Here is a 25,708-nt window from a genome sequence, read left to right as displayed (position 1 = left end):
AGAGGAGAAATGGGTGCCAAGGCCGTGTGTCCATGGCTTTCCCCCGGCGCTGCCCGCCCCCAGCTCCAGCCGCAGCCCGGGGGTTCTCCCTCTGCCCTGCCCAGCACACAAAGCCCTGGGGGCTCTCCCGAACCGGGCCCGGCTGCCTCACCCCAGCCCGTGAGGGCGGCCGGGCGGGCTCGGCCACCCCAGGGCTGCTCCGAGCCGGGGCAGGGCAGGGCAGGGCCCCCGAGCCACGGACACACCGGGAAAAGGGCGAGGATCCCAGCAATGGGCTTTTCTTTTGGCTATCGGGGCTCCTGGCTGGAAACGGGGCCCAGCAGCCTCCGGAGCCCAGCCCTGCCTGACCCGGGCCCCATTGGAGAGGGGCCCGGGCCACAGGTCAGTGTTATCTTGTGAAAGGCCAGAAAAGAGAGATTTTCCCGGCGTTTACTTGCTTCAAATGTGATTCACGGAGCGAACCGACTTTTCCAATTGGTTTCTCAGGCTGTCAACAACTAAAGCAGCCTCCAATTATCCCATCAATCCACAGAGGAAGTTCTCATGGAGAAAAACTTCCTAGTGTGCCCTCCCCTCAGGTGCCTTCAAAGGTAAAACCAGCACACCCCATTAGGGACTGCAAACACTGTGTTTAGGAGCGTGGAAAGAAGCTGAAAGATTTACAAGAATTAGTAGGACCACATCTTGAGTTTCCTACAACACCCACTTTTTCCCGTGAAGGAGATCTCTTGTCTTTTGAGGACTCAATCAAATGCCACTTTATCCAATACAAAAAGAAGTAAGTCCACCACGACACCAGCTTCTAACTAAAGGAATCTTTTCCTGACATACATCTTAGAGATTCCTTACGCATTCATCTTTCTAGTTTTGCCCTGGGTGTTAGTGCCAAGACTGCTGGCTGCCAGCACAGTAGCAACTCGAGGGTGGAGTGGGCAAGGGAACATTCCCGACAATATTAGCAATTAGGAGTTTCCTGTAATGGCAGCAGAGCACTCACTGGTGAACAGGTCAGAAATGCAGAAATTTACTTTCTTCTTTTAGACTCGATCAGCCATTTTAAGATGCCAAGACAACCTCTGTTACCACTGTGACTGCCTGTAGGACCCCCAGAACTACTGCAGAGCTAACAGTTTCGACTAACACACAATTAATAAGAACATTGCATAGCTACTTTCTTTGGCAGAACCCAAATTCCCCCACTTTTCAGAATCCCATTTTTTCCCTGTCTTCCCCTGTCTTAACTGCCTGAGCCACTGATCACTAAACATCTTATATTTACTTCAAGAATGACAGATATTTTTCTTTGCTGCAATTTTTCCTAATCTCCCAAACTGAAAGAAATCTACTCTTTCCAGATGGACCCATGTCCTTCACAAGCTGAAGCACAAAAGGAACTTCTTCAATCAATTCCTACTGTAACAAACACATCCCCTCTGACAAAGAGGAAAATGAAGGGGAAAAAAAACAAGATTTTGTTCCTACTTTTGTTTTCCTATTGGAACAGAGGGACGTAACAGGCAGTAAACATTTTTTTCCCCATCATTTCCTGTTCTTATGGACCAAAGTCTTTCATGCTATATAAACAATAAAACTCCTATCAAGCCTGTAAATAGAGAGTGGAAGAGATAACAGAAAAACTATTTAGAATAGCCTGGGCTTTTTCCTAACGATATTGACATGTTGAAGACAAACCTCAGCTGTTAAGCACCCCAGATCTTAAACTAAGATTACTTTACAATCTGTGTCCTCAAACGCATTCAAAGATAATTTAGGGAGATTGAATATGGAGAACACTTATAACATGACTTGTAGGGAACTCTACATTCAGTTCACATCTCTGAGCGTACTTGGGACCTAAATCTGGGGAAAATAAATATCCACTTTCTTACAAAGCTCAATCTAACCACAAGGTAATATACTGAATGCCCATGAACTCAGAAGAATATTCTTCCCCTAACAAGACACTGGTCAGTATTTTTCCTCTGCTGCACTGTGGGTCTGCTTAGTACTTCTAAGCACTACTACAGCACTAAAAACTCAAGTATCAGTGCTTGTTTCTGAAGTGTCATCCCAAAAAACCCACGTGTTCTGGTTCCAGCCACAACAAGGTTAATTTTTACTGCAGAACCCAGGTTATTCCATACCACTTCACATCATTTTCCAGGATGGGGGGAGGAGTCCCTTCCAGGTGGCACAGCATGGTGTGGTCTGGCATTGTCAGGGGTTCTGCGTGGTGATGAGCATGTGAATCATTGGCCTCTCTCCTGTTCATTCTGTATTACTACTGTTGCCCTTACTGTTAATTTTCTTACCTCATTGCTGTTTTCAGTGAATTTATCTTCTCTCAATTCACAATCTTTATCTGCTGTGCCTCCAATTCTATGCAGCTGCCATGAGGGAGAGAGCAGGTGGAGCATGATTTGAAAAGTCTTGGTGGGAACATTTAATTGGGGAGTACCATTCCCAAACAATGACACCATGAAACTAAACATGATGGAGAAAACATGTCACTGTTTATAATAATCCAGACTACATGATATAAAACTATGGTGTGCCTACATTTACAAACACTACAAGCCAACTTTTAATAGTGGGTTAGCCTACCGGAACTCAGAAGATAATGCTTCTGTTCTTGTGGAAAACACATCCAGGAATCCAATAACATGTAATGCAAACTAAGGCTGAGCTCGTACTGCCAAGGATCTGCTGTTTGCCTCTACTGGAATGAAGCTATTTCAGCAGGTATACAACACATGATTTTAGTTTAGAAGGTCTTCTTAAAAACCAAAAACACTCAAAAAACCCCCAAACCAAACAAAATAAACAAAATTAATGCCCAAAATAAAAAAAAATAAAACCAAGCACAACATCCCTCCTCCCACAAAAAGCCTCCCCAGATCCCCCAACAAAAACAAGAAAAGCACCCCCAAAGGAGTACTTGTAACAAAGATTTCACTATGTCCTCAGGCAGAAGACCCTTAGCCATAGTGGCCAGATCTCAACTGAGTTTACATGGACAGCCCCGAAAAGGCAGGAGCTGACTACCTGCAAGTTGTTTTAGCAGCAGAGAACTCCAAATCTGGATATTAGCACAGGGAAATTAATCAAGTCTAAACACAAATAGCTCTTTTTACACGGTCAGTATGACAGAAGCTGAGGGAAGGAAGAAACTGGAGGTGTTTTCATTAACTTTCTGGAATAGTTAGTGTGCTGGGAACGAATTCAGAAGCGGGTCTGCTGATGGAGTGTGGATCTGTCAGCTCAGATCTAACATTTAGGAGACCTGTCAGCACTGAAAAACAGATTAGAAAGAAGAAAGTCATACTCCTGATATCTCTCAAAAAGCAATTAGTTAAAACAAAATCCTAATCCTAACACTACAAGACTAAACTCAAGCCAAAAACCACATTGGATTTAATATCAGTAATCAACAAAACCAGAAAATCCATTTAATTCAATTTTAGCCCTTGTATTCAGACTACACAGAGAACAGATGTAATGGGTGGGATTGACAGAGCAGCAACCCTGACCTATCAAGGTCAACTCCAAGTAAGACACCAGAGATGTCAATATCTTTAATGAATATGCTACAAATTTCAGCCAGACAAAGGAACCAAACTGTCACTATCTGGCCTCTATGAACATTTATTTCTAAGCTATCTGTAGCTGAGCTGAACTTGAAATCCTGCTTAAATCAGCCTCTGTCATGATTGTCATTAAGTAAATGTAAAAATAACAGGGTGGAAAAAATACAGACTTTCAATTTTTATGGGCTTTTTGTTTAAACAAACTAGTTCAAATCCTGCAATTGTGACATCCAGCTCTTAAAAATGTATTTAATATATTCCAAAAGGAAGAGGAAAAAAATTGGACACTACAGTTTAATCAATACCAGGAAGTTGAAATGAAGACTCTATGCCACATCTTGAATAGGCCAGCTGGGTGCAAGGAGAGGGGATAAATTCAGAGTCAGCTGAAGAGTCAACTAAAGATGCAGCAACACATTTTCATCACTGAAAACCAAACCTACTATAAGTCACAGCCAAAACAAGGAAGTGTAACAATCTACATCCAGTTTCTACCTATTCATAGAATTGTAGAATCACACATTGCTTTGGAAGTGACCATAATGATCACTACATTCCAATCCCCCTACCATGGGCAGAGACACTTTCCACCAGACCAGCTTGCTAACAAAGAAAAGACAAACCTTTTTGATAAACGTGGTCCTTATGAAGAAAAATTTTGTTAATTACATTTCTTTTATTCTGGACATTAGTTACACATTCATTCAGTAGACAGATTTATACAAGTCTATTACCCAGCTATAACACCACCTAAAAATACATATAATTAAGAAGCATAATTTTAAGCAGAACTCTCATTATAAATCCAACATTAACTTGAACATTACCACCATATTTCCAGATCAGGTTCCCTTTTGGGTAAGAATTTTTCCAACAGATTCCCTTTATATGGGAAACTGTGGGCATGCAATCTAGCTGATCAGCTCTAGTCCCGGACCGACATTAGAAGACATCCAAGAAGCAATACCCAGGTAAAGCACTGCCTACTCTGTTTAGAAGAGACCTTATCTTGCTCCAGCCTGTGTTAATCCCTGAGAATGTGACCTCACTCCAATACATTTATCTGGCAGCAGAATCATCAGGGGGAAAATGATAAAATCTCTTTGGGTCATGTCTTTTAACACCAAAGTTGCTGAAAAGCATACTGTGCTTCTAAGTGAAATTAAGGAGAGTAATCATCACTACACCAGACTGAAAAATAACGATTTGGATTTGAAGGTCTGCCACAAGCCTTCTCAGCAATGGCACGCCACTGAAATCCCCAGCATCAACTTAAAAAATCCTTAAAGCACCATCTGGTTTTCAAGTCTTAAAAAAAAAATAAATAAACAAAACCAAAATGGAAGTTACAGAATCACATTTGAACTACTCCCCCTTCTGTAACTGTACTCCCTTTGAAAACTGTTACTAATATTAAAAAAAAAACCAAACAATTTTATTTCATAAAAAAGTATTTTAAGGCCTTTACTGCAACTTATGATTCTGCAGTATTTCTAGAAACTAAGGCACATGTCATTTAAACATCTTTAGTGCATTTCAAAAGATAGATCAATATATTGGTTTACTAATCAAATGGATATAAGATTAAGTCTCATCTTATTTACCCCGCTACCTGGTGAAACAAAAAAAGCAGCTTTTAGTACCAAGCACCTCCTCAGTAGGTGCCCATGGGATGTATGGTACTAAGGAATGACAACGATGATGGATTTTGTTATTTATCATATCACCACACCCAGAATTCTGCAAGACAAACCAAGAGATTACATGCTCAAAATTCTCATTTAATATGTAAGATCACTTCCTCCATCACAAGATAGAGGAACATAAATTCAGTGGCATGTGGGGATGAAATTAAATAAAATTAAAAATCAGACAAACAACAGCACAGTTATCATAACTCCACAAGCACAATCTATCTAAACCTCAATGTTTTGGATATAAAACTAAAAGTTTTAGAGGGGGGAAAATAATGCACAAAAATGCAAAAATGCTCTCTAGAAGGATCTGAAGATCTAGGGTAAGTTCAGCTCAAACAGCAGTAACTCAGGGTTTATTAAATTTCATTAGTCAGCCAAGCAGGTGTCACAGCAGAAACATCTTGGGAAAAGATGTCATCAGGAATATGGAGCTTCCACAGAACTGGAATATGTCAGAGGGAAGAGACCAAGAACAGCTGGAAATGGGGAAAAAAAAAGAAAAAAAGAAAAAAGAAAAAAAGAAAAAAAGAAAAAAGAAAAAAGAAAAAAGAAAAAAGAAAAAAGAAAAAAGAAAAAAGAAAAAAGAAAAAAGAAAAAAGAAAAAAGAAAAAAGAAAAAAGAAAAAAGAAGAAAAAAAGAAAAAAGGAAAAAAAAAAGAAAAAAGAAAAAAAAAAGAAAAAAGAGTAGTAGATTGATGCCGAGCCACATTAGTAGTACTCAAGGATTCCTCAGACACTGTGAAGTGGGACAAACAGATGACCAGGACTCAACAGGAGTTTGATGTTCATCCAATAAAGCTGATGGAACAGACTAGAAATCAGGAGACAGGACAATCTAATGTGTTTCGCAGATTTGGCATATACTCTTAACATACAATAACTTTTTTGGTTGGGAGACTCAAGCAATACAGATGCAAAAGCAGATGTAGGGGAATCAAACAGCCAAATTTAAAACCTGTGTTCTCAAGGTTTAAGATTTTTATGAGCATTTCACCAAGCCTCTCCCAGATTATAGGCATCACCTATGACTCCTGGATTTCTGACCCTCCCCTGAAGACAGAGGAAACCACCACCCTATAGAGCCTCTGCTGTCATCAAAAATCATTCAGCAAGATCCTGCTCAATTTTCCATGGTGAAATCTAATCCAACCAAGTGGGAGGAGAGAAAAGGGAACAATAAAACAGTGCACACTGTGCAGTTGGAGGCAACTCACCTGTGGGATCCTTACAGCTTTCAATGGATCAGCTCAAACCCAAAATGCAACACTTGACACAGAGGAGTGGTGTGGAACATCCACCCTCACGATATAATGTCATGATGCAACATTTTACCACTTCAAACATACAAGTAAAACGGTGGAACAACTCCGTATACAGTTTCTGAACTAGAAATTCTGTTACCAGCCATAAGAAAAACTCAATTTCCATGAAGGCCATGAATTCTGTGAGTCGATGAACTCTCCAGCTTTAAGACACAATGGAATTTTTAAACAATTGCGTGTAGGGGGAAGAAAAGAAATAATAAAACTATCTCTTGCTACCAGCTAGTCCATAACCATTTGCTACAAAGGTTTTCAGTCTGTGGCCAGAACCCCAAAGTAGACTGTCAAGTAACACAGCAGTTCTCCTCAAAATTTTCTTCATCAGTTTCTTTGTCCTAAGATGAGGATTAGCAGTTTTTAAAATAACTTTTTGGACTTGCATGGTCTGGGAAATACCAGCAAAACACCAGACTGTGCTTTCAAGTGAATAAGAAAAGCATCTGTTCTGCATTCCAAGGCAAGCAACCTTTTTCACTGCACAGCCATCAAGATCAAGCAGCCATAACTCCAACCAAACACCCAGTTTCAAACAACTTTACACAGTATGGATGAGACAAAATTTTTAAAAAATTAATATTTTTCTTTTACTATTTTGAGGAAATCTTACTCTCCCCTAGCTGTGAACACTTGCACTTCTACCAGTAAATTAGGAATGGCAAAGCATGGCATGTATTTGCATAAGATGAAAAAAAAAATTTAAGAAATGCATTTCTCAACCTCACAATAATTAGAGGGGGAGTTCTCCCCCCATTGTTAATATTTGGTTCTGCATTTCTACATCCAAGAAACAGGCTGTGAGAATTTCAACAGCAATTAGTAAAACAGATCCAGGAGAGCTCAGCAGGCAGCACTGTTTGTTCCTCCATGGGAAACTTCACCCTGCATGAATGACTCCCACAGACAGTGAGAGCGATTCATAGAGGTGGAACACCTGGCTCCAGCAGGAAATTGGAATGGCTGAGGTTTTCTTCCAGGCAAAATCCATCTACCCCCAGCAAGGGGCTTTGCAGATACTCAACAAACAAGGAAAAAATTGAAAAAAAAATTAAATAGAAAAACCATATATGTTACTTCAATACAAACCCCTAAGAGTTCCAAGATACAGCTGTACACACTACTACACCCTGGGGGCTGGGCCTAAATCATTGTCAATTTTTGTAGGTTCAGCCACAGCTACAGTACAACTATGTCTACCAAAAGCACAATTTTACCTTTAGGGGCACAACCCCTTTTCCCACCCAATTTAAGAGGGAATACAATGCCCAGCTTGTACTAGGTTATGTGTTCAGCTACCCTATGCAGGTATGCACACCCCTGCTCCCCTGGCAGTTCAATGGCAGCAGCGTGGACCTGCAGTGGTTGACCCAAGGGCCAGACCACTACCCAATCCCTGGGGCTCCAAGCACATCTCCAAATGTGTGGCCAAGGTGGGCTTGTGTGAGGAAGATCCATTCTCCACTGAGAGCCTCCATGAGGAACCTGGCATATTTCTCCCCCAAAGGGTGTGACAACTGAGTACACTCTCATGCCCTGTCTTTCCCAGAAGCACTGCAGCCAGCACAGGGCATGATGCTGAATTGTGACAACAAAACCTAGGAAAAAAAAACAAAGCCATGGGAAGCTGAGATCTGGTGGTATTTCCATTCACTGGTCTGCAGAGAGATCACTCCTTCCTTCACCCTATTTATTTGGCTCTCTGTTGGTGTTACCCTGGAGAACTTTTCCCTTACTTCTGCAGTGCCCACAGGTTAATCTCTCAGAGCATTTTGTACAGGTTTCCTCTTTTACGAATTTCAGATTACTCATTAATTTTGACTTTAAAACTCTCTTTCTTCAATCTCTTCCTTCGTCCCTATCAGGATTTTTTGCACTGTACTAATTTTCCCCTTCTTTTCTATTTCAGTATTCTCTTCTACTACTTCATCCCCTTCAGTTTTTACACAAACATTTTTATTCAGCTTTTTAAAGCTGTGGGTGAAATTTAAATCACAAGCCTCCATCACACACAGACAGACAGTGGCAGAAAAGAGAGTATCTCTGTAGATCTCATTCTGGAGGTGACAACCAAATTATACTTAGCAGGTGATTAATATCAAACATGGTAAACCCATGTTTGGAGGCTTCTTTAGTCTTCCTTTCACAGTTCTTTGCCCCAGTGTTTGGTACAATAGCTTTCACCCTTTTTTTTCCAACCTCAAGGCTCAAAATGATTACTGAAGTAGCAAGAATCTCATGAATGTAAATATTTGCTCAGAGTTAAATTACCAAGAGAGAATTTCTGCTCAGAGCCTGCAAGTCCAAAAAGAAAGAAAAAAAAGAGGCCAAGAGTTTAAGAAAACCAGAGACCAGTGTTAAATTCCTTCATTGTAATCAGACACCTGCCTGCTTTTCAGAAGTATAAAATAAAGAAGATAAACCTCTAACATCCAAGTGATATTTAGATGTCACTCTGTCTTTCAAAAAATACTGTGGCTACTGGGTTCTTCAGACTTTTGGAGATTAGACTCTTTAAATCAAGACTGGTATCCTCCAAAAATCTCCATCCAAATCGCCATGATGCCATGTACAGATGTGTATATTGCTTGCACACGCTGTACCCAAATGCTCCATCCCAAGGACAGAGGTTGGGTTTCCAATAACAGGCTAACATCTAACCAGTGTTAACTCTGGACTCTGTGTTCGTGTTTTAGCCATTCACATTGATTAACCAGCTCAGTGAGTATCAAGAAATTAACCGTAAAGGTACCACACTTTGAGCAGTGATTCTATATATTTCAGTGGAGATTACTCAAAATGCTTGAAGAAAGAAAAACAGCAAGTACCATGTGCAATTGATTCATTAAATAGTCCAGCATAAAAATGCTCTCTCCTTGAATATTTATTAAATAAAATAATTTATATGAAGCAGCATAAAGTTAGATGAATAAACAAGAAATAAAGGACTAGAGCAATCTTTCAAAAGGGGGCATTTCAGAATTTTAAAATGTAATTACAGTAAAGCAATTGCTCATGGCCACGCTGAAATGCATGAGGACCTACATTTCAGAGCTCCTCAGCTCTCACAGTAATGGCCAGTGGTGTGCTCTGTCACTGTTAGTACCTTGAAGGTTCTGTCATCCCAAAAGATGCATTTTTTCCTATGACTAACAACAGATATGAAGATCATTAATTCTACACGACTCTTTTCACTGCTCAATGACTGCTTCTGATCCAACCTCAAGAGTGCCCTCTGAACTGGTATCAATACTTCCAGCACATTTAAATTCCAGCGGCCTATGAAATTTTAAAATTTAGAAACGGTTATTCTTGCCTTTAGTAACTCTGGGCTCTCTAGAAAGTCACCGGCATTTAAAACACCGAAATTGGTAACACTTGACATATTTCTTCAAGACACAAAACATCCTTCTCAGGCTGTTGGTGCCCAGCATGAGTACAGAGAGGGATCAATAATTCTTCTTGGGGATGCCATGTGACAGTAAAGCCAGATTTACTAGCCTCACCACTAACACGCATCACATCATTCTGGCAGTACCAGGCTTCTTAACAAAGGAGAAAAAAATCCCATTTTAGCACTCCTGCAACTTTTTTATGCTGATGGTTAACTGTGAAAGAGCTGTTGGTTTTTAGAGCTCATAGCCACAAAATTAATTACACTAAGAGGAAGAGAAGAAAGACTGAGGGACAAAAGTATTGTGCCCATATCTGAAAGGTTGTTCAAACGGCTCGGCGTCAAAGTAGGAATTGCATCCCTCTGTTAATGGAGGGACTATAGATGAGGAGTTGATGAACTCACTTTGCTGAGCCCCTCAAGTAGGGAGTCGTGGATGACATGACTGAGATTATGCTATATCAACAACCTCCTCTTCACAGTCTTCCACCACAATTCTTCACTGAGCCCTCTCAACAGTAGTTAAATCACTGGCTTTCTGTTTCACATAAGGGTCTTAACCCTAGGCAAAGAGCAAGAAAAGTGCAACCCAGAAAACAAGGAAGCAGGTAATACCAATAAACTCTCACAGAAAGACAAAAATATCAACAAAAGTCAGTAAGACCAGAAGAAAAGGCAGCATTTTGTGAGGCAGTGGTCAGGGAACACAGAGGCAATGTGCTTTAAATAATGCCACTTAAACTCAACAAGTTAACCCTGAAAAGCCAGACCACAACTGCAGACCTGAGTGTTTCTCATAGAAGGACATGGTGACTGCTGCCAGAAAAAGCAATAGCCACACCACCAAGGGAGCAGAGATGAGCACAAGGCTGTCACTCCATTTAGCATCACCGGCAGGGACACCACGCACATCCCTGCACAGGCTGGCACAGCACTTGCTGGGTACCCAGGTAAAGCAAGCACTCAGTATTGTAGTATCAGGAACTCCTAACAACAGGCAGACAGATAGAATGAACAACCACAAACTTTGAAATAAAACCCAAAAACCCATAAAATTTTAAGATATTGCGAAGTGTAGAATGCAAAGCTACTTATGATAACCCTTGCTTTTAGAAGCTGGCTGGAAATGGGAGCAGGAAAAGTAGTGGGAGGGGAAAAAAAGTTTCCCTGGAAGCATTTTCCAGTGTACCTCACTATTGTTCCACCAACAAAGGCATCTCAAATTTCACCACTCATAACCTCCAAACCAGTCAGGGTTCCGTGCTGGGACTTGACTGCCTCCCAAATGCTCCAGAGAATGCAACACTGAGCTACAGGCATCTATTTTCAATTTTACATGGATTTTCACCATGGAGATCTGGGGTCCTGTGCTCAGGGGTGCCAGGCTCAGTTCTCAGTGGGGTGTTCAAAGGGGTCAGCAGAGGACAAAAAAAATGAGAGCCCTGAGAGCTGGTGACAGGTATGCAGTGTGGCTTGAGACTGTCACATCATGGAAAGGAGTTCAACAATACTCCCTCCTATATTCCCTCTCCTCTCACTCATGTCCAAGTCCATCTGTTCCCACATCTGAGAAATATATGAAGTTATATGAAATCCATTTTTTACTCAAAAGGGACTTGCAGCTAGCTCAGAGATTTTGGAACAAGAGACATATTTTCAAAAGACCATCAATATTCATAATTTTGTAAGAATCGCAGGTCATTGTCGGTGAAATGTCATTTCAGTTCTCTCGAGTGAAACATCAAATTTCACATTAAAATTTGATAATGGCAATACAAATGGATAACAAAGTAGTTATTACTGCATTTAATTTGCCACTGTTCACTCCACTCAAACAAGTTAACATTTACACAATCAATGGCTCAAAAGTCTAACACAATATCTGTATCCAGGGAGCTAGAAATATCATTACTTAGCTTTTATCAGACACTTCTTTTAGTTTCAAATTGAGTTTTCAGTAAATGAAAAATTTAAATTTAAAAATTAAAATGCAAATTTTAACAAAACAGCTTGAAGAAGAAAATTAATGTTATTCAAAAGCATTTCACAATTTTGTAGCTTTAGTACAAACCAGTGCACAGTCAGAGGAATTAAAGCATTAATCACATCATTGCTGCATGTGCATTCCCTGCCCTTTTAATTCTCACACAGACCACTGGGTCACACTTATTGACCAAAGCAGGACCACTATTGATCTCCAATAATCTTATCAAGATTCCTAAAAAAAGAGGACCAGACAATCTGGAAAAAAAAAAAAAAACATGCATCCATAACTATTGAGTTTGGTCAGCAGTAACAGACATGCTTCAGTCAGGAACATTCACTGTTCTTTGAGCTTACAGACATATGGGAAGACAAAGCTGTTCTCAAAACCTCCTGCAGAAGTTACCTGTACATTTTTCATTGAAAACCAGTAGGAAATGGTTGGACTTATTTCAGAGGGCTGCATTGCCCACATCATTCCATCTCACATAACTTGTCTGAGAACAAAGCTTTCTCAAACCAAACACATTAAACCTGATCGGGGAACTCAGAGTATAAAACCACTGGAATACTTTGGAAAACCCAGCCACAAAAACTGCCTTGAAAACACTTCAGTGCAAACAATGCTTGAGTGATAAATCATCACCTGGGATTCTGACTTCCCAAGTCTGTCACCCCTGGTGTCACAAGGTTTCAACATCCCACTTCCATCACTACTGACCTAAGGCAGTGTTCCTCATTCTGGATCAGACTACAGAAGCTTATCCCACACAAAAATTCATGAGGACCATCATCACTACGATTCTACTGTTTTTATTGTTTTGAATATAATATTCACTCTTGCACCTGAGATATAAGACCAAATACACTCTGCAGTCCCAGCCTTGTCCCACATTATCATCTCATCCAATGTTGGGAGTTGAGATGAGTCCCACAAGAACTGTGTTGGTCAGTATTTCTGTAGCATTAGTACACTACACTAGATTTCCTTAAGGAAAGGGCAACCTAGTATCGACCTCATCCTTCTTCCCTGCCTCTGTAGGATACCTGACAGGCCTTAGATCTGCACACTCGGCAACAGACAAAGGTCCTCCGGAAAGAGAAAGTCCCGGCTTCACCTTCAGCAAGAGTTTTAGACATGCATTTAAATGCAAGAAGCTGCACCAAAGGAGACTGGACAACAGCAATTCCAGCCTCATTCAAGAATGAGTCCAGTCAGGACTATGCAAGCAGGGCACATGAGAGCCACAAGAGCAAGCAAGATCTACAGATTTCCTAACAGATCAGGAGGTGGCAAACATGGGCATTTCAGCTACTGCAGGTTCTAAGCCAATGTGGGAGGACCAACTTCTAAAAATTAATGTACTGAAGATTGGTACCCAAGGAGGTGCCAGAAGTTAGATTGCCTGAATATCTCTGTATCCAGGACAGGTGGGGAACTTCAGCAACTCTGCAACTCACCATAATTTTTCCTAGGTTGATCCACCTTTTACCTACCCAAGAAGCAGGGCAGAAAAACGTCACTTTTAAAAAATAATTATTTATTTATTTAAAAATAAGGAGTTTCTTTAAAAATGAAAGTAGTTCCTTCAAACTCAATCTCATTTTTATCATTTTTCTTTAGCGTCATTTAGGCAAGAACACATACAATATAAAGAACTGGGTCACAAGTGAGCTAAATCAGGAACAACCCAGCTTGCTTATTTCAAGGGATATTATAAACACAGCTCTGCTATGGAGTACGAACTCTAAAACATCCTCCTAGTATTGTAAAAAACAGCTTACTATGTAAGATAAACTTCTAAAGAATGCAAGAATACTTCTATCAATTATTGGTTGTTGTACATAACCCCTTCCATTCTGCATGCTTCTCAACAAAACCAGTTCTGGTCATTAACAATTGCCAATAGCCTCTCCCATTCCTTGGTGCCGCTGAGTATCAGGCACTGCAAGATTCTTTTATGTTGCAGAGCTATTTTCCTTTGTGTTAAGACTCCCGAAAGCTTGCAATGGAACTAAGGTACAGTATATCCCTTTAACACAGTTAAACCACTCTTAATATTTGGAATGGAAAATGTGACATAGATACTGAGGTTTAAAAAACAGCTACGATGCATGTGGCCAGTTTTCAAAACATGAATCTCATAAGGGGTTTTAGGGCTTCCTCCCCCCGCTTTTTTTTCCCCCCATAAGAATTTTGATTTTACAGTGACAGCCAGCTAAACACAACAGACCATTATTGTTAAGAGATTTCCAATTTGCAACTGGAAATCGTTTGCGTTTTGAGTACTAACAGTTCCAAAAGGTATTTTAAAAGGAAAGAGGAAAAAAAACCTCAGCATTTCCTAAGTGCCCAAATACGGATTGGCACGAAATAAATTTAATCTACACAGTAAACAGCAACTATACTGAAACGAATGTTTAACAGAACTGATTTTGTGTGGTTTTCAGAAAATACACAACTCAGTGCTGCATTTACTCAAACATGGATTCCCGGGCCATTGTGAGCCGCACAGGGACGCGAGGTCCAGGCTGCGTGTGCGGGGGCAGCTCGGGGTGAGCCCGCAGCTGGCGCTTGGGAGGCCGTGGGCAGCGCTCCGGGTCCAGCCCGGGGAGGGCGGGCCGGCCCCGGGGACGGTGGGTTTGCATCAGAACCGCGCCAGCCGCTCGCGGGGGCAGGGAACGAAAATTAAAAAAAAAAAAAATTTAAAAAAAAAAAATAAAGAAAGTAAGTTAGTCAATCGCGCCCCGCGGTCCGTGCGGGCAGCTCCGCTGCGCCCCCCTCTTCCCCCGGTGGAGCGGCCCGACCCCCGGGCTCCCCGCCGAGGGCGCGGGCGGAGCGGGGCCCCGGCCCCAGCAGAGCCGGCGGGACCGCGCGGGGTAGCGCCCGCCCGCCGGTCGGCGAGAGGAGGGCACAGCAAGGGAGGGAAAGAGGGAGGGAGGGAGGCGGCGGGGTCCCGCACACCTGGAGCGGGGCCGGCCCGGGAACCGGCCTCCCCGCCCGAGCCGCTGAGACCCCGCGGCCCGCCGGGACCCCCGCGCCGCCTCCCGGCCCGGCTCCCCGCGGCCGCCGCAGCCTCCACCGAGAGCTCGGCGAGCCGCCGCGGGGCTCTCTCGGAATCGGGGCTAGAGCGAGGGGCTGGGCGTAGCCTTACCCTGCGGCTCCATCTGCTCCCGCCGCCGCGCTCCGGCGCCCCGCGAGCCGCTGCGCGCTGAGCTGGGCCGGGCGGTTACAAAGGCGGCCGCCAGGAGAGGGGGGTGGGTTTCCTCTCCCTCCCGCTGCAGCTGCATCGCGCCATGAGGCACCGTCAGCGGGTATGGGCGCCCCTGAAGGCGGCGGAGGCGGAATGTGCCCCCGGCCCGGCCCGGCCCGGCCCGGCCCGGCCCAGGCGGCAGCGGGACGCGGCGGACGGACCGTCTCGGCTGCCGGGGGACCAGGTGCTGCTCCGGGCCCGGGGAAAGGGCGCACCCGCCGGGGCTGGCCCCTCCCTAGGGCCGGGAGCGGGGGCCAAGGGGAGGGGGAGAACCCCTTTTCCTGCCTCCTTCCCGCCCGGCCCTGGAGAAGCAGCGTCTGCCGCTTGCGTTGACCCCGGGCAGCGCTACGAGGAGCTCCCGCTGAGCCAGGCAAGCCCGAAGCCAACCGATGGCATCCCACTGCCCCGAGGGAACCGCTGGGCTCCGGGATGCAGCTGAAGGGAGCAAGGGGTGCCCAAGCTCTTCACCGTTCGCATGCCATAGGGAAGGTGTTTATGGGTCCCCTCGGTAAGAAAGAGTACGAGCCCAGGGCGAAGCTCAAAATCACGTCACAAGCAATAGAAAGGGAAAGCTAAAGGCTACAGACTCGACACCGCCTGCTGCCCTTGCAGCCAAAAGCTTCTCAGTGCGGCTGCTGAGGGCGGCTGTGGGACACGCGTTGAGGCCCAGGAGAGACCCCGGGCTGTGCATGGCTTCTCTGACCGACTTGTTCTTCCATGTACGTGTCAAAGAGCAATTCAGATACGAATTTTGTCTGAGGGGACCAAACCCTGCCAGCCTCTTCCCACCTCTCAGGACCGTTCCAAAAAAACAAGAGCTCCTTAAATAGTCAGACCCGAAGGCCCACCTGGCTCACTGCTCTGTGCCCGGACACGGAGTAGGACGCTGTAGGTGGGAGGGACTGCAGCTGAGCTGGAGGATGATGCTCTCTTTTGTAGCCCTGGTGAAGTGCTCCTTCCACAGAGGTAAAACCCTGACTCTTCAGGTGAGACACGTATTTAAAGGAGAGCTTTCTGAGATTTAAGATCCCAGCTTCTCATCACAAAGAGTAAACAACACAGACAAAAACAGAAGTACCTATCAAGCAATCTATATCTGAAAGCACAAAGACATGTAAAATGGTCTCCACAAAGGAATTTACCTTCAGAAAAAAACAGCAAAACAAGAAGTGATAAGTTATCTGTGTTCGGCTTTAGTCCATTTTTTATTACCCAGTAGTTCATCATTGCTCTTTACCTTCCCTCTGAAATATCCAATGTTGATGCAGGCATTAGTGTGGAAATGTACTGTTGAGCACTTCAACAGTGTGGTGGAATGGAAATGCAGTTTTGCAGTGACATTCCCAAAATTAATTTCTGTGGACTAATCATTCCAGAGTAAAAGAAGTAGTTGTTCATGTATTCATGGATCAACTCCATGAATAGGGTCTAGATAAACCAGAGTAAGAAAGCAGATTCATGAACCAACCTGGAATTCTTGTCACTCTGAAAATCCAACCTGTTACTTTCAAAATCCTACCTTGAAGCATTAATGTACATACACAAATTTAATATGCAATTAATTATTTCAGACATTTATTGCTGTAAAAATGGATATGGCTCTCTTAGATTAGTCCTGTCCTTTAGGACAATGAGGTGGGTCTTCTCTACACCATTTTCACTGGAACACATCCAAGCTCACCAATTATTGCTGCATGGTTATCAGGTATATTAGAGATTCAGCAGCAGAAACAAAACTTACAAATCGTTGGAAATTTCCCAGGTGCTTCACTCTCATGAAAGCAAGTGTAAAGCTGAGAAAAGCTTTATTTTAAGCATTTAAACTTGTTAAATGTAGCACCAGAACACCAAACAACCAGCATGCCTTAAAATTACCTATTTATTTCCTGTCTGATTATTTCCCCATACTAGCCAGCATTTTGGTTTGGTTTGATTTTTAGTTTTTTTTTTTCTAGAGAATTGGACCATTTTTCATTTTAGGCACTCAGTATCTACAGTCTGGGCATTTGCAGTGTTTAATTTGTATCTCTGACCAGAATCAGTTAAGTTATTCTGAAGTGAGTTAAACAATTTAAGCAAGTTGTAGCTATTGCTTTTGACCAGCAAAATTGTAAGAGGGCCAGTGTCAGTTTCTTTACATCTGGGAAATAAGCCATGTCTCCAGCCAAGGTAAATCCTGTGGAGTCAGAGAGAAGTTTCAGCAGATAGGCAACAAATAAAAGAAGGGCTCTGCTTTGCAGCTCTGCTAGGGATTGGAAGGAATAAAAGCTAAGAAAAGGTGGTCTGACACTACCAGCAAAAGAGCAAAACAGTGCAGATTTGGGAAGACAAAAGAAATTGCCGTGACACCCCTGAATAATGGAACTTTCTTCCCACCTGAATTGAGAGACATGCAATCCTTTAAAACTGTGAGGGACAAAAAGATCCTGGGATCATTTACAGCACCGTTTGTGACTCTTGAGTAACAAGCATGGGATGCCACCTTTCATTGAGTTGCAGGCAGTAGATATATATACAGCTCTGTAAAGCCCTTTTCTTCTAACCTGTCTCAGGTACCTGAGCTGTTTCCCTTCATGTGTTATGAAGGAAGTCATAATAGAAACAAGTCTGCCTTGTCAATATTTCTGTCACTTCTAGCATTCACAGTGTTAGTCTCAAAGAAGTTGAAGATTCTCCTATAATATATTAGAAACTGGTTAGAAACCTTCTGCAATGAACTGGACCTTGCTGAGCACCTGAAAGTCTTAGTTTTATTAATTCTTAGCTTTGAATTCTACTTTGTGCCCAGTACAATGAACTTCCTTAAGCTTTGAAGCACTGGGCATTGTCCATTGAATATAGTCTTTATCTTGGGCTGGTTTTAATTGTTTTCAACCCCTTGGTATCTAAGGCACATGTGTGAAAGGGTAAGAGTAAAGGGCCAATAATCACAGTGTGAGTGGTTAGCAGAGTTCATAGAAATATTCTTTCTCTCCAAAAATAAAAAAGTTGCTTGTCATACTGCATTAAATTTGTTACAAGATGAGCTCTCTCAATACAAAGTGATTCTCTTTCATGGTAGGCTTTGCAGTTCAATGAAGATTGCCACTACATGTCCAGGAAAGATAGATTTAAGGAGGGTAAGAATAACCTCTTCTAGATTTAATGAGACATTGGAGACCAAAAAGCCAAGGCTTTGCAAATACATGGGGTTTGTCTGAGATGCTTTTCCTGCAGGAGATGCACATTGTGTTTTGTTCCGGATCCTGTAATCCTTGGGGTGACCCTCATGTGCTTTTGCCATCATATGACACTCTATGGCAAACACAGAGTTCCTTTGTGCACAGAGTTCTTATTTATAAATCTTGGAATTTTGATTTGTGATTTTTTTTTCCTTTCTGAAAAGACTACTTTTCATGTGAAAATGAAGACTTGAAGATTACTGTGACGTCTTTTGAGTATTTGTGCAATCTCATTCTCATGAATTTGAAGCTGGGCCTTTGCACCTGCAGATAAAGCAGAACTGCTTTATTTCTCATTCACAATGAGATTAAACCAGCAAATTAAATAAAAACAATTAAATTTTATGGCAGCACTGAAACTTACTCTGTTGCTTTTAAATTTGAAAAAGAAAAAAAGTTAGAAAGAAATGATTGATCAAAGGTAGTTTTCAAGGGAAAAAGATTTTTAAGCCTAAACCATACTGTGGTTGGGGTGGGGGGCGAGGTTTGGGGGTTTTATTTAATGATATCTTAGGCAAAAGCAAGTCTACTCCATATTCAACAACCCCACTTACCACAGCAGCCAAGAATCCAGAGGAAAAAATCCCACAGAACAATATACAGAAATAAGGAACCGCAGATAAAAGTAAACCAGCCCTCCATTTGGGACGTAGGTCCTGTAGCAGCTTTTAAACTCTGGCATGAGATTTTTTTATAGCAGAGTGGAATAGTATTTTAGCTGCACATCATGAAGTAGTTGAACTTAAATGTTTACTGGGGCTTGAATGTTAAGTTTTCTTAGCACTGAGGCACTTCCAGTCCTGGAATTTCTAATATCACTGGTATTCTTTATACACTGACTTAACAGGGTTTTTTTTTTCCATTTAAATTGATTCAGATCTTTTTAAGGTCATATACCTTAGAGCTGTTCTTTGAACTCTCTGAAAGCAGAATTAGGTTCATACAACAGGTAATGAATGATCAGTGCACCACCTGTTTTCAGAGCCTGATCTTCACTATGGAAAATGTCTTCTACGTCCTAGGAGAGCACAAGAGCCATTCTTCATCTTTTAAATGCTGTGCTGGGGGAAAACAGTAATCCTGTTGCCATTGCTTAAAATATAAAAAAAACCTACAAGGGTGGTGGATCTGTTCACTTTTCTCTGGGGTATAAAGAGGGTGGATCATTATATGCTGACCAGAAAGACTATACTTGATATGTGACTGTCCAGCCTCATTAGAGAGGATGATGATGAGGAGATGTTGCTGACCACTAGCTAATAGCCAACACGTGTGACAGACAGCAGAATCCTCACCTGTCACTGGCTGTTACCAGAATACCAGGGCTGAACTCATGACAGAGCACAGTAGTGTTACAGAAACCTCTGTGAATAGATTAGGTTCTGTTTACTGTGGGTTTGCATTTATATTTTTAGATTAATTAAAGCTGTAGGCTTGTCAGATGTGTGCATTAATTTGCAGCAGTGGGGGTGAACTCAGTGACCCAGAAGATTCTCTCAGCTCCCATGTTCATAATTTATTCTTGTACCACATAAAAAAGTAAATGAGGAGCTACAGCTTGTCACCATTCAATTAAACACTTCAAAAAAACACTGACTTTTCCATTACCTTCAAAAACAAGATGTGCTTTATCAATTGAATCATGCATCAAGGGTGATGCGATTCACAATCAATGACTTTCAGGAATCCCATTATTCAAAAGGAAAAAGCACAGAGGTAGCTAAGTACTTTTAAAACTGAGCAGGATTAGAATTAAGCCCTTTCAGAAATTAAATAATCTAAAGGGCACTGCAGATTTTACCCACGATTTTCAGTATCCTGAAATGGGCCAGAGATTGTCAGATTGTTGCTTTGATTAGAAAGGAACTAAATCTGGAATCTCTGTCAAACAGGAAAGGGAAATACTGTTTTTTGTTTTTCCTGGGCACCACTAGATAAGAAATTTAGTCCAGAAATGTTGATTTCTAATACATGCCACAATGGTATGACAGACAAAAGCTATAGCTTTTAAACAGAAAGAGGGAATTCCAGCACCTGATTTTTGTCACCCTCGTCACTGTTTATCTGGGTTCAGAAACAAATACTGACTCATTCTGAATCTTGATAAAAGAGTTCTCATGTCTTTTTTTGTCATTCTACATACATTTCATCAATTATGGAATTACTCCATTACTTAACGGTGACCCAGCAAATCAGCTGAAGCCCAAATATTTAGTAAAACTTTGAAAAAAAACCAAAACAAAATGGTTAGTACAATATTTCTGTAATCTATTATTAAATTATCCAGAACACAGGTGTATGTTTTTTAAAAACAGATTCTCTGTGACTCTCCGTGAAACTACTCAAAGGTTCTCATAAAATTTGACACCAGCCATCATCAATTGCTCTATGCACAGACCTGGATGTGTTAGTAGGATCTTGGTGACTGCAAGAGTGTCATCAGTTACTCCTGTAGCCCCCAGAGCTGCCCTGGCAGCCACATGTGCTACAGCCCAGGGACTCAGAATCTGTGAGTGGCTTTTTAGCCAAAGCACTTTTATTTCCAGATATTTATCCCCTGAAATATATACTAGATTTAGTTTTTACCTTGTGCAGACCTTTTGGATATACTTAACAGACAGAAGATGTTAGACTGTTTGTCTTCATACCTGTATTTTCTTAGCTGTGACTATGATGAGTAAAGGCCCGCTTTAAGTAGTGTGGTCTTAATTAGCAATCCAATTGTGAGGTTTAAATACTTTTCCACCAGCAGCAACAGTTTCACCATATGATTTCGTTCACAAGTTAAAAAATACAGTTGGAGATGAACTGCAGATCCAAGCTGGGAATTTCTGGTGGAGTGCCTTCAAATCTCTGAGAGAAATCAAGTATTTCCAGGAGTGCTATTAGCCTTTAATTGTTGATGAAATAATATAATTATTTACTTTTCACGTAACAGGTTGATCTGCTAGTGAGAAATTAAACCAATTTTAGCAGGTATGCCACTGGGACTAATTACTGTAGTTTCCACATTAGCTCTTGGTATCAAAACTTCCTAAACTAATGAAACTAGGCATGCCATCATTACATAGTGAGATTTTTTTATTAATTTCAGTAATTTTAGCTTTGTTCCTCTCTGCACAATAGGATGATGTCTGCTGCATGACCCTTGGCATTGCCTGCCCTGGTTTCTTACCTTTCACAAAGGCCTCCTGCAAACTGGCAATGCCAGGGAGTGGTGAGCTGAGAAGGTGCAGAAGTACTCATTTACAGGTAGCCACATCTGCCAGCCTGGCCACTGGCTACTGGACTCAGCTGGGATGAAACCTTGGCCATGCTGATTGAAGTAGTGCTCTCAGACTCAGGGTTATGGATGGGCAAAGGGGAAGGTGCAGACCAAACTCTTGCTGGTTGCTAACCACTCTGTCAGATCTGTGACACAGCACACACCTGAAGACAGCTTTTGCTGTCCCAATCCATTCCTGCTAGGCATTGAAGTAAACAAGCAGGACAAGTTCTATGCACAACAGATCATGCACAAGCCCAGAATATTTATATGACACACAGACAAATTGTGAATGCTCAGGAAGTGAACTGCATTACCAGAGCAATCAAAAAAAAAAAAAAAGAAAAAAAAGGGGGGGAAAAATAAAAACTTCTTCACAATTGTGGTTCCATTTATTGCCCGTCACGTGGCTCAGGCTAATCACTTGCAGAACTGGTATCCATTCATAAAGCTTCATACTCCTGAGCTGCCAAGCCAGTGACTTGCTGAAAGAGCAAGAAATACATCCAGGGTGAGCTGTACAAAACCATGGGTAACCACAGCAAATCTGAACAAAAGGGAGAAGGGGAGAATTCTTGAGACAAAAGTCAAATCTTTTAGTGTGGAAGAAGTGTGACCAGCTTTGATCTGCTCTCACCTCCCATTTTCCTTGAAGCAGCAGAGGCTCCTGTAAGCGGACGAGTCCTGCTGCCTGGCCCTGCCATCTTGTGCTCTCTGCCAGAACTGTTCCCTGATCACACACAGCTGCCAGTAGTTGTATTTTGCATGTTCTGGCATAAGGGTCACATCCCTTTTGTTTCTTACTATTTTTCAACTCTCACCATGGATTCTCCTCCCTTCATGTACACCGCAATGTTATTTCTCTGAGCTGACTTCCAAAGGGAGTTGCTGTGGACATTCAGCAACTGGGTAATTATGTGTACTGGTGAGAGCTGGTAGCTGGGAATTCTGTCCCTATGGAGAAAGACAAAACCACAAGGAACTTACTTTCACAAACTGAATCTTATTTTTGAGACCTGTTACTAAACAACCCCTTGATTACCAGCTAAAAAGAATTAATGCTTTCCCCATCTTAATAAGGCAGAGTAATTTTAGGATACTCCTTAGAGCCAGGTAAGTTCACATGATAAAAACCTCCCTCCAACATTGTCAATGGTGTGTCAGCACTCTGCTGCTTACCCATGGAGACACTGGGCTGCTAAACAGGAGAGAGATTTCTGCTCCAGCTCCAGGACTCTGATACATGGCTCAATAAAGGTTTGTTGTTCATCTGGCAATATCAGGAAGCTGATTTTTCACTGCTGGATCAAATATTTCATTCTTTATCCCTTGATAAAACTGAGCTGCATTAATTTGAATTTCAGGTTAGAAGTCACAGAGGAAAAAAAAAAGCTAAGCAACATTTGAGATTAATAGAAGCTGCCTGAATGTTTAATCAATATAATTAGAAATAACTGTCATAGTTAGGAGCAGTCTCACCACCAGAAAATGTTTGTTTTATGGAACTGCCAAATTGAATGTTTTCCCTAAATTTGAGTTAGCATGTATCTGAATGCTGAGACAATGTTGAACTGAAAATTTTTGTGTAAAAAATAGGGAGTAAGGTTTTGTGGAGAAGATACAGAAGAAATTATACCAAGCAACATGAGGAAGTGTATAGTTAAATGAATTGTTTCTTATTCTTTCCTTAAACTTAGTAATGGAGAATTGTAATTCCTCAAACAGGTGACTGTTTAAAAACCAGAAATGATCAATTAAAAAATTTTAAAATGCTGTTATTGAGAATGGATCATGTAATTGCTAGTGAGAATTTATTTTTAAAAGGTTTGCTCTTTTAACTTTTTTTTCTCTTATGATTGCTTTAAAGCCATATACTAAATCATCAGTATGAAGTTTCTCCTGCCTGTTAAGCCTACTACAATATCTTAGCCTAGAACATTCACAGCCCAAATGCCCACCTGCTGACATTTATTTTAAAAGTAACATCAGAGATGTTTCAAATATATGAAATTGTGCAAAACTCTTGCAACATAAAGAGAATCACACAGGTACATGTTTGGCCTACATGGAGTGTCTTTCTAATGACACTTGATTCAGCCAAAAGCCACAGTATTTGGGGATTCTGCTCTGAAAGTAATTTTCAGCTTAGTTATTCTTATTCTCATGAAGCTGGCAGAGGTCTGGACATGCACTAATTCACTTCAGCCTGCCTTAAACTCACCTCATCTACATGGAGCTAACTCAAGCTTTGTTCAGGTATGTAACTTTCACCTGCAAGTAAACACATTACATACATTGTCCTAATAAGATATCAGTATAGATTTGGTCTAAATTTTAAATTTTTTCTCAGATTTTCTCCAGCATAGTCACAAAAATCAGCTTTCATTACACTGCTCCCACTCAGCGTATTACCTTTGCTTCAGAACTACTCTAACATTTAGAACCAGATTCACCTTGTTTAGTTGGCTTTCATGGGGTTTTTGAGTTTTTTAAACAGTTTCTGTACCTAGGGCATTTTACAACCCCTTCACCTGATAACTATCAAACCTGATGGCTTAGTTCAGGAGCAGCACATCCCAGAGTCACAGGGCTGGGTAAGGTAAGGGGCAGATCAGCTCTCAGGTTACCTTTGACATACCAGTAAGGATGAGGAAAAACATTCCCTCCCCAGCTGTGACAGCTCCTTCTTGGAGAAATCTGCATTCACACTGGGAAGCATCCTCCCCTCCTTTCCTGGGAAAGGACAGATGAAACTATCTTTTGAGTGGCTTGGATATGAGTGATTTTCCCAACAACAATGAATGAATGTTTGCTTGAAGCTTTTATAGATAAATAGTCACAATAATAATAATAATAATTATTATTATTATTATTATTAATAATAATAATAATAATATACTCAGAATAATCACATTGACTAGCTGCTTTGCTTGGTTATGAGCTCCCAGAGGTGATCCTTGTAATTTTTAACTGGATGCAAAAATACCTTTTCCTGTAGGTCCATCTATTACATCAGCCTTTAAAAATCACAAGAATGTGAATATATTTTTGAAACTCTAACTACTGTAAATATTTGTCTAGCTGAATTTTACTGTGTTATCTAGTGGGATCTCCAAAAAGCATCTCTGTCTTGATTTTCATCGCCTTCATCCCACAAAACCAGGTACTTGGGAACTTTCAGATCTCTGATCTTGAGGTATCTCAGTACATCCAGAAATCTGCCCTGTTCCTTTTTTGGGAAGTGAGGAACTTGTTTTCAAGCCTCACTTGCAAGAAACCAAAGATCACTGCTGGATTACTGACTCTGTAGAAAGCAGAGGTGTGACATTTGCTGGCAGATTCCTCTCCCAGAGACTTAACTCCAGCCACATCTGCAGCTGTAATGCTGAACCCACCCTCCATCTCTGCAGAGGCAACATTTCCCCTAGGGCTTAGGGAGGGGATTTTTCTACCCAGAAGAGTCAAAGAAATGAATGTTTTAATCAACAGCCATTCACTAGACAAGCTTTTAACATAAATACTTTCCTTTGACTGTTTTCTCATTTTCTTTCTTACTAAAGCATTCTTGAATTATCCTGTTTCACAGGTCTGCTCTCATGTGCATGCAGATTTATTTACATGTTTCTTCTGTAGATCATCCTGCAGGTAAAGTTCTTGCTAGAGAAAATGCAGACCTCTACAAGCAGGGCAAGTGTCCCAGCACACATGCTCTGCTAGTTCACTGCATACTCCTGAGCAAGTGTTTTCAATGCCCAAGGAAAAACTGGCATCTTGCACTCCAGCTGTAAGTTATGTTGATGAGCTGGTGTCATGCAGCTGACAGCTACTAGATAGAGAAACAATCAGCAGAATGGTTCTAAGAATCCTACCCGGGGGCACAAGAGTTGTTAAACTGGAGTATAAAACCAAATGTAATGTTTCTGGTGAGGGGACAGTATGAAGTCATTGATCAAGGAAGATCTTTGTATTGATGGGGCAAACCTCATCAGCCT

General features: G+C 41.6%; 1 protein-coding gene across 1 annotated transcript in view; it reads right to left on the bottom strand.

The window, feature by feature from the left end:
- FGD3 (FYVE, RhoGEF and PH domain containing 3) overlaps positions 1 to 15,626 on the bottom strand; it is a 94,080-nt gene extending 78,454 nt beyond the window's left edge. The window contains 3 exon segments of the mRNA XM_062500465.1: positions 15,132 to 15,345; positions 15,347 to 15,503; positions 15,505 to 15,626. Of these exon segments, the coding sequence (XP_062356449.1) occupies positions 15,132 to 15,345; positions 15,347 to 15,503; positions 15,505 to 15,626 (493 nt within the window).
- Between the last annotated feature and the right edge of the window lie 10,082 nt (positions 15,627 to 25,708).

Source organism: Cinclus cinclus, chromosome 12 (assembly GCF_963662255.1).
Source record: "Cinclus cinclus chromosome 12, bCinCin1.1, whole genome shotgun sequence".
Lineage (NCBI taxonomy): Eukaryota > Metazoa > Chordata > Aves > Passeriformes > Cinclidae > Cinclus > Cinclus cinclus.
This window is presented reverse-complemented; position numbering and strand designations above follow the sequence as displayed.